General features: G+C 31.0%; 1 protein-coding gene across 5 annotated transcripts in view; it reads left to right on the forward strand.

The window, feature by feature from the left end:
• Positions 1-4,744, forward strand: part of LOC111631439 (DENN domain-containing protein 5A-like) — a 62,691-nt gene extending 57,947 nt beyond the window's left edge. For 4 of the 5 annotated variants that reach the window (XM_023375687.1, XM_023375685.1, XM_023375688.1 and 1 more), the window contains 3 exons: positions 3,815-3,938; positions 4,011-4,203; positions 4,267-4,744. In XM_023375687.1, coding sequence (XP_023231455.1) covers positions 3,815-3,938; positions 4,011-4,203; positions 4,267-4,450 — 501 coding nt within the window. In that variant the 3' untranslated portion in view covers positions 4,451-4,744. The remainder of the gene's footprint in view (positions 1-3,814; positions 3,939-4,010; positions 4,204-4,266) is intronic. The other variant, XM_023375686.1, reaches the window with a different exon arrangement.
• The last annotated feature ends 6,008 nt before the right edge of the window (positions 4,745-10,752 follow it).

Below are 10,752 nucleotides of genomic sequence, written 5' to 3' on the forward strand. Positions count from 1 at the left end.
ATTTATCACAATATTTGCAATTATTGCATTCTTTCTCCTCCTCTATCTAGTGATTCTGATCTACCTTCAACTTGATCTAATTTATTCTTTAAAATCACCAACATTCAATGTTTAGAGTTATTTTTACAATTTTCTAATCTGGCAACTCTATTTTCTGATTTAAATAATCTAATTTTTTGCTTTGACACCTATCTCAGACACTAGTTTCTTTTTGATTGAAAGCTTAAATTAAACTAATATGCTTTAATTGCTTTAAAAAGTTCTGAGAGGTATACTCGCCTGAAATATTTAGTTCTTTTAGATAATGAAGATCAAAAAGTCTTGGTACTACAATGAAATGCTGAAATTTTCTCTTTGAGTGAAATAAAGTTCTAAGACAGAAATATATCTATATACTAGTTGTTCTAATAAAATCACTAGTTAATTTTTCTTCACTCATTACCAAACTCTGTAAAAAATGCACCAACATCGGCAACAGTAGGAAGTATCTCCACCCATATAACTTTAGAACAAAGATATCTACAGTTATGGAAGTGAGATAGTCTGGTATTATGTTAAAGTGGCTATGTTCCCCTTGCACTAAAATTTGAAAGTTAGCACTCCTATCTTAGAAACTACGAGAGATACAGGAAAAAAGTAAATGAGAAAGTGAAAGAGCATTACCAAATTGGGAACAAATGACATTTCACAAAAACAGATAGTGCAAATAGAAGACTGAGCTGCATAAATGTAATTATGCTGTTGGGTTGGACCCTTTGAGAATGAGTTGTAATACAGCATCTCTTTCTTAATCATTGAACAGCTTGACAAATGGTCCACACAGTTGGATGTAGGAAAATAGGAAATGTTAATGCACACTGCTTTGCATCTGTCATACAGCATCTTGCAGTATCTTTATTTGTATAGCTTACCATGATTTTTTTGTTGATCTAGTCTTGATCAGATAATACTCTTCAATCATTTGCACATTGTCATACCTGAATTTTGTTATGTCACAGCCATCTTTTGCATATGAAAGAGCTTGCATATATTGCTGCTTACATGCAAATGATGGCATCATCCGTTTCTGTGGAATAATTTTTTTTGACTAATTCAATGATGCTCTGAAACTTCTTCATTAATTCTTTCCTGGGTCTTTCAGTTTCCAAGATAGGAGCGCTAACTTCCAAATTTTACAGCTAGGAGCACTTTACTGTAACCAGTACCTCTAGATATCTTTGTTCAAAAGTTATTTGGATATCTTAGGACTTAACAGTATACAGGATGCACAGTAATTGTCAATGTGAGTGATGATATTAATTTTTTCTATCATCATCTTTTAAACTCCACTTATAAAAGGAAATTATTAAATAAATGATAACACAATTTTTTAATACTTTACAGTAGACCCCGTATAAAACGGGTTCATATAATTTGTATTCGTATATAACAGCGTAAAAATTGCGACCATATTCATATAAACACGCTAAAAGAGACTCATATAATTCGGTAAAACGTCATCACCGACTCGTGTTGCAACAGGATTGGTCGAATCTAGACCAATAGTGGATATTGCACAAACCGTTGAGTTTAAACGAGCAGCAGACCTACTAAAAACCATTTATTATTTAAAGGCCATAAAAATTATATTTATATTAATGATGTCTCCAAAGTTCAGCAAATTTTTTGCAGAAAAATAATGTATCAGGAAACACGCACACCCGTTTGATGCACCGCTCCACGACGAAAACAAGCCTAAGCAATGGTGTCGTCGAACGGTGCACACTCGATAAGTAATCCTACAATTTTTTGTTTATAGCATAGTTTATATGGATTATTCCCAAAAAAATTATACGTGTTTTGGAAATGTTCAGTCAAATTAGTCTAGAATCGATTAATTTTATGGAAGAAAACCTTTCAAACAGCCGTAGTCCGTAAACTTCATACGTACCAGGCTGTGATTGGCTCATGTATTTAAGGACTCGTAAAACATTAATTTCATAAAGAACGGAATGTATCTACCGTGTTATAGGGGGGGTCAACTGTATTTCTAAAAACCACCCATTTTCTTAAAGGTTGTAGATTTTTATATATATAAAAAAGAAAAAATTATAAGGTTCTGAACCCATTTTTTTATGAAAAAAGTAAACATTAAGTAAACATTGATCTAAACCAGTGGTTCCCAATTAGTTTTTCCTGCGTACCACTTTAAGAGAAAGCTCAAACTCGCATACCCCTTATAGCAGAAATTCATATTAAGCCATACTAATATTATAAATTTGAAGGTAATTATGTCTGTCTGTCACCTTTTCATGTCTAAACCACTGAACAGGTTTTAATAAAATTTGGCACAGAGATAGCTTACATGTTGGAGATGAACATGGGCTACATTTTACTGCGAGAAAATATCTTACTCCCACAAGAAAATTCCATATAATGCGGTGCGAAGCTGTAGGTAGACAGCTAGTGATAAATAGAATAAGTTTTTTTTTTACATTTATTACCTTTAAAATACAATTTTAATAATAACGAAAATAACATAAGGTTATTTAATTTTGATGTTACAAATGTGCACGATTTTCTTTGCACAACTTTGCAAAATCTGGTTGCTTTTTGATCAGCTTTAGTCTCGAGTCATCTTCGAGTTGAAGTCGGTTACGATGTTTAGTTTTCATGTTTGTCATGGCCGAAAATCCGCTCTCGCAGAGGTACGTTGTGCAAAATGGCAGTAAATATTTTATTGCCGCTTCGCTGACATGATAATAATGATAATTGTACAATTAACACAAATTGTGTTAATTGTACAATTTTTGTTCTTGCGTAAGAATTTCATTTAGGCATTGTCACAAATGCATTTTTTTTAAATGAAATTTCGAGATTATTTTTAGTTATAAATAAGCGAATTTGTGCATTCAACATCATTTTGTAAATTGCTGAATTTTTGATGGTCCATCCATTATTTTTTGATTGCTTCATCTTATGCATTTCAATTTTAAATTGACCGATTTTAGATTGCCGCGCGTACCACTTCACGCAATTTCGCATACCCCCAGGGGTACGCGTACCACTAATTGGGAACCACTGATCTAAACAAATAAGAACATACGGAAATATATGCAAATCTCAATATCCTTTGTTATCTCAGAACAAAGTCTAAGGAAACAAAAGCTGTCATTAAACTTTATATGACTGCAAAACAAGTAAAAAACAAATTCCGTGATTGTGTTGTTAGGGGTAATATTCTCATACTATATAGCATTAAGCAAATGCAAATAAATCATATAGCATAAAATTCTGCAGAGATGTATAATGTATTTTCTGAAAGTCAGAAAATGGACATACTGTATTTTATGATTAGTACAGCATGTCCACTTTCAGAAAATATTTATAATAGTATGTGCTACTATCAAAGTTTGGTCTATCCATAAGAATATGCAGCTAAAGAATGACTACTTACTTAGTTTGTGATGATGAGTAGAAAGGCATAAGCAAAGTAAACTGGAAGTAAATAATAGCAAACAGATCAAAATAAAAATGATTCTTTGCTAGAGTTTACTTGGACTCATCTATAACTTTATTTCATACTTAAAAAATTAATTTGGATATTAGAGAAAATGAGAAAAATCTTCAGTTCATGAATTATCTTAAGCGCAAAATATTTTTCTTTAAAGAAAATTTACTTGCTTGCTTCTAAACATAAAACAAATCATCATAAATTACATTACAGAATAACAATAATTTCAAATTAGAACCAGATTAAACTTTCATTTGCACAGTTATAAAATTTCTTACATCAATATCTATTGTTGAAATATTATATTTTATTTTGTTTTAGAGAGGAAGTTTAACTATTCTTCTCTGTGGTGAACTAGGACTCGTCTATTGTTTAGAACAAGTATTTTTGTATGGTTTCCGTGCATCGAGATTTTTTAGACAACTTTATCTATGGGATTTTTTTGGTAAATAATCTTAAAATTGAATGCAAAATATAAAATTTATTTCTAATCTTTTTTTAATTGTTTAAATTATAGTCAAAGTTAGAAATTATTTTGAAAGCAGTCTTCACGAGGACGAAAATGTCATTCTCGGATCCGTCACCTCAAACTGCCATGAACACATTGTCGTCATGAGATCTTACTGTCGACTCATAGGAAAGATTGATAAGGCCTCTCCGTCAGTAGGGAAAGACGGAAAGTTTCAATTATTTATCTGTCTGGCTGCCAGGTGAGTAATCTACAACATAATAATAATTATTAAGTCATGACTCTAAGTTTATCGTCATTACAGAGATCATCTATTACATCGGATGTTACTTCATATTGCCTCCACTCCGGTGACTGTTAGTATGTATGAAGAGCAGTCGTTTCTGAGAGATCCAAATCTAGTGACTTTTCTTGTACAAATATTAGAATCTCTCTCGGAATTTGGAATAACGTTAGAGACATCACTAACGAAAGGCATTGAACATTGAAAACAAAAAATGTACAAATTTTTGTATTATCGGATCTTAATTTTTTTTTTCTTTTTTTTATTACACTTGTACATAATTACGACCAACGTTTATACAATGTATGATAGACAATGCTCAACACAAACACATGGACCAAGTCACAAATCATTGCAAATATAAATGTGCTACTTAATTTATTTATTTCAAAATTTCAAATTCTGCACTTGAGCATCTGCATATAGAATTATGTACATTATTGTAATATGAAATATTGTTTATAATAAAAAAAAACATCAAATCTTTTCTTTGTAACTTTTCTATTATAAAAATGCACTGAAAACAAAAGTCTTTTGGTTTCAGAAACATCAAAAAATCTTAATTGAATATTTTCAATTACTTTAGAAATAAATGACTGGTTTCAATTTCTGCCCATCAAGAGTGGAGAGCAGGAAACTCAAAAAAATTGCAAGGATTTATCCTTGAGTAATTTTGGATTACAGTAGAGCCTCAAAAACTCGGCCTAATGTGGACCGAAGGGTGGCCGAGTTTGTGAAAATGCCAGGTTATCGGGAATGGGGTTAAAAAAGGATAAGTATGCGTGTTTCCTCAGAAAATATTGTACTGTACTTGTATGTATTGTTTGCTTGAGAATACAACAGAGAATAAACTGCCCAAATACTCTTAAACAAAGGAAAAGTACGTCCTTTATGAAGGCATAGAGCAGGGGTGGCCAACCTTTTGCATACCATGCGCCAATTTTTTGACAGACGAGTTCAAATGCGCCATATAAATCGAACACTTTTTATACAGTCTTACGTTCAATGTTAGGGGTTGATAAATAGAGATAAGAATAAATCTGCTTCGCTTAGGGGAGAAAAGGGAATAACTTCGCAGTTGAATTAACTTATGACAGTTTATTGAAGCACCAATTTACAATAGTCAGCAATGATCTCCTGTACGAGAGGGTCATTGCTTGATGATGGTGCTATAGCTGCCAGAGTCTTGTTTGGTGAAGATTACTCTGCACCACAATTATTGGCACTGAGAACGAGAACGAGATCAGCTTGGAATAACTTTAATCACAATAAATGTTTTCAACCATTTACACGCCTGTAAACTGATCGGAAATAAAGATCGCAAGACTCAAAATACATGCATACATTGTAATTTACTACGTGGAGAATACTCATTTTATCTGTAAAATAGACCATAACGAATTGTGCAACAAATGAACTTGCCAACACAGACTATAAAAAATTAATTTTTCTATATAATATTCTTAATTGCAAAAAAGCCAAATCTGGCAATTTTGCTCAGAACTAACTGAAGCGCCACTTGCAATTGTCCAATGCGCCACGTTTTGGCCACCCCTGGCATAGAGCCTTTACTACATGAAAATGAAAATTAATGAATACACTGTGTACAGTAATTTACCTGATAAGACAGACCCCAGAAAAATACCTTATGAGAGCTTTTATACTTTTATAAAGCTGTCTATAATGAAAATTAACTAAGGATTTTTTTGCCCTGCCAGGGTGTGGCTGAGTTATCCAGAGTGCCAGGTTATCGAGTGCCGAGTTTTCGAGGCTCTACTGTATCAATTACAAACTCTGATCTCTCGGTGATTGCAAACTATTTGGGATTATATTATGAGCATAAAAAATTTGTCATGGAAATCAATTTCTGTTTTACTAACAGTATCTCCCATCTGTATCAGTGGTACACACAATCCAGTCTACAAATATACTCGACCCATCACTGATCTAAACCAAGATTAAGATTTGACATTTAATGTTTAAAGAAATAAAGTTTGTCATCAATTTAAGTAAAATTGCTCATTTTGTAACTAAAACACTTTATTTTGTTACTACCTAATTATTTAATGATCATCATAATGCTGGGCTTCTGTTTTAAAAAAAAATGCAATTTTTAGTCCAGACTGGAAGTTTGTATATAGTTAGTCCTATCCCTGTGCATTTTACTGGTGTCTTGTCCCTATCATCATACTTCTCATGATAACAATCGAGTCATGCCAATCATCTAACTCCATTCTCGAGATTAACAAAAAACAGTCAGTCAAATAGATGACAGTGGAATGTACAGGTCTGCAATTGAAAATTGCAGCCCAATTATATAAAGATGTTACATTACAATCATTCAAAATCCAACTAGCTAGCATGGATGAAAGTACAATATATTACTCTCTTGTGTACCATCATCAAAGATTTCAGAAATTAAACAACACTGTAGTACTCTCTGCAGCACTATTTTGTGGATATAATTACACAAAATTTTTCAGTGAATTGATGATCAATTTTTAACACCACCTTCATCCATCATGTCTTCAATTAAATTTACAAAATGAAATGTACAGTAATACCTCGACTTACGCGAACCCGGAGTTATACGATTTTCAAATCTTGTTGATTCGTCTTTTGTTTGAGCACCATGCAACTCTTGATTACTCACTCCCCCCACACTATTGTTCAGCTTACATGTTTGGACGTGTCGCACGGAATCAATACATAGCTACAATTTATTTCTGTGTTTGTTAGAGTCTTTCAAGTCTCCGTAGATATATATGGCGATTTTTTGTAACCGTGAACAAATCAAAAGATGAGATAAGATTAACGAGAACATTTATTAGCTTACATACATCCGACTTGGATTTTACACAAACTGCGAAATTATACCCCGACTTATGCGAATTCAACTTATGCGGTTATCGCTTGGTCCTACCTATCACGTAAGTTTGGGATATTACTGTATTCTATGGATTAGTGTGTACATCCAGGATTCATATCTACATTGTGTGTCAACAATTGTTATGTTAGAAATTGTACCGAACAAAATTTTAAGTTACAATTGTTTGGCTATCATCACTGGTTTAGTAGAAAATATAATAAAAGTAACAGTAATGCAACACTGTTTCTAAAAATAATGTCTTTAACAATTGGCAAACACAATCATATACTGTTTTAATATACTTTTTATAGAATTATACTTTACAACTTTCCTTAAAAATAATTTAGAACCCATGCATGCAAGTCAACCAGCAAGTCAGAATTGCAACAAACAATACACATCTTCACTTTTGATTTATTCTGTACATGATACACACGGTCTGGAGTGTCCAAGACTTCCTTATGAAATTTATAGCAAGCCTAACTAATATTGAAGTTATTTTTTTAATTACTAAAACACTTAAAATAATATTGTATTTATCTAGGATGACAGAAACTTGAAGAAATCTGAAGAAACTAATTTTGAGAAATATATATGAGATAGACTAATCTTAAACTTTTCACAAATTTCCCTTGCTAAGTTGTTGACACAAAACATTCATATAAAAGCAGATTTCCTACAGAAAAATCCAGAATATCAAAACAATAAAATATTTTATGCACTACAGAATGTCAAGTTGAAAACTCCATATGGTATCAAAGCAGGCAATTCATTTAAACACCATCTGCACATTTAAAAAGTTCTGGTATTGGACTGGAATAAACAAACTTCCAATGCAAACCAGAAGTTGTGTGATTTCAATTCAAATGTTTTCCCCTGAAAGAGTTAATGACTGGCACAACAATGTTGCTAACAGGAAAAGTATACAGGTATACCTCGACTTACGTCGTTCCTGATTATACATAGTTTGTCAAAAAAGTATATGGAAAAATAAAAATTAAGTTTAAGTCATTTTATTCGACTTTACGTCTGTCTGCCACAAATATTGAAGTCATAATATCACTAGAAAAATGTTTAAAAGCACATAAAATCATATTAAAATATATACATTTACAAGTATGTACTGTATTTACAGTACATGCATTCGTAAATTTAGATTACTTTTTTTTGTACTATATTAATTAATTAATTAAAAACTAAAATTTATTTGTTTGTAAGCTTAAAATAGATCCTTATTAACCACACATTATTAAAAATGCATTAATAAATAAAATACAGAACCGGAATTGGCAATTTATGGTTTAGCCTAGTGACAAGTAGATTTGGAGACAAGTAAATTTGACTTACGTCGTTTTTCGATTTAAGTCGTTCTCCTGGGACCAATTATTGACGTAAGGCGAGGTATACCTGTATATTTTAAATAAAATAAATTTAAAAATGATTAAAAATTGCAGTCTGGCATTGTGATGTCGTCACAAACAATTTCTTGTTTAAAATGTTTTCATATCAATACCGCACCAGTTCTGGAACTTTTTGAATGTACTATAATTATTAGTAATTTGTTCTACATTATAAACGATTTAAATTATGAAAATTGCTTACCTGTCTTGCAATTTGTAATACTTTATAAAAAGTGTTCCAAAATTTAGGACTGGGCCTTAGTTATATATAAATTAAGAATTCTTAAATCATCTTTAAACTGGCATTTCCTTCTTTAAAAGAAAAATCATCAAATATTTTCCACAAAATTTTTATTAATCATCATGAAAGTATAACAAATACATGAAAAATATTACAAAATCGTTTTACTAATAAATAAAACTTTTAGGTAAACAAGAAAGTCTTGCTGGAAACCTTTTCTTGTAATTAATCTCTCATACATACTGTACATACACATACACGTGCACACATCCTACAGAACTCAAACTTTCCATAAATTAATCTTTTAAACTAATTAGTTTAATTTCTGGCAAAACTATTTTAACAGAATCAGATCTAAGTATAAAATCTTTTTTGAATTTTTTTCTCATTCTATATATTACAATTTTTATACACATGATCAGTTTTCACCCTCTTATAAACCGATATCTAATGCCTTGCTTTAATTTTTTACAAAAACAAAAATATGATTATAACATCATTGAATTTTTCAGGCACTGAGTCATCGATTATTTATGTACGATTGCTCGATCAAAATTCCATTAAAAATTATTGCTGAAAGATTAAATTCTATAAATTTTGATAAGCCATATGAAATTTAAAATGTTTTCCCACATTTGGGTGACCTAATTATATATGCAAAATCTTAAACAGATGAAGAAACACACCTTAAGTATATAAAGAAAAAAGTTTTAACTATAATAATCTAAGGGATATACAATAGAGCATCATTTATCCGAATCAATTGGGGACTGGGGACGGGTTGTTTGGATAACCGATTATGTACGAAAAAATAGATTAACCTATCCCATGTTGAAATTTTTCTCTATTGCGTGTCACTTCGCGTTGAATTTTCGTCAATGTTAAGCCTAACGCAAACTTTTTAAAATAATAATTGTGGTTATTGTATCATTAAAAATCATTTCTTTATTTTTTACAAACAATATAATTATATTGAAAAATATAAAAACCAAAAAAATATACTTTAGAAGTTGATCTATTATTAAAAAGATTCGATTCAGCAGGACACACAGTCCTCAGAAAAATACCACATCAAAGTGCCAGTGCTGCCAGCTAAAACACACACCAACAAAAAAAATATTGGAGTAGCCCAAGATATAGTCAAAGATTGCAACGCCAGAGCACTAGCGAAAATTTAAATTTGCCGACTGGAATGCTTTCGGTTAACTGACGTTTCGGATAAATGACGCTCTACTGTATATTATGTAGCCTCAAAAAGAAAGTCTAGTATTGTTAATTTGGGTGTGGTGACGATGATCTCACTCTATGCATCATTATTTTGGTGGAAAATAGAGCAAGTAATAGTGGCAAGGGACTATAAAAATTATTTCTCGAGGTCAAGTTATTTACATAATTCTAGAATCTACAGTTTATTAAGTTTCACCTGTATAATATCTGTATAAAATCTATACAAATTTTTGAATAATAACTGTCATAATTTTATAATTACACATTAGTCTTACTTTACAGCGAGATTAAGTAAAACATTGCAAAATTAATAAACAAGATCGACAACAGAAAACAGCATACTTACAATTACAAAAATTGCTAATTTCAAGTTTTCCTACTGGAAAATCTACTGTTTACTTACTGCACTATGCTATTTAAATACGAAGTAAAAATCAAGTTTTTAAAATTTCCTAGAAATATAAATATAATTAAATCTTACAAGTTTAAATGACCAAACACAAAGTGTTATTGACTACTCTTGTTTTAATTTATATAAAAATTTTGATCTCTTAATTTGAATGTTTTCAGTGTCTTAATTATTTTTAAAAAACAGCTCTAATTTATTAAAATAAATAAATTTTTTTTCTTTTCTTCTGGTAGAAAACAGTATAATACAGGGATGGCAAACCTTTTTGAGCCCATGTGCCATATAGTAAGCATGGTTTTAAAGATGTTTATGCATGCCAAAGTTTTAGACTTCAAATAACGACATTTAAATAAATTAAACG

Source organism: Centruroides sculpturatus, unplaced genomic scaffold (genome assembly GCF_000671375.1).
Source record: "Centruroides sculpturatus isolate CEXI.00-Female unplaced genomic scaffold, Cexi_2.0 scaffold746, whole genome shotgun sequence".
Lineage (NCBI taxonomy): Eukaryota > Metazoa > Arthropoda > Arachnida > Scorpiones > Buthidae > Centruroides > Centruroides sculpturatus.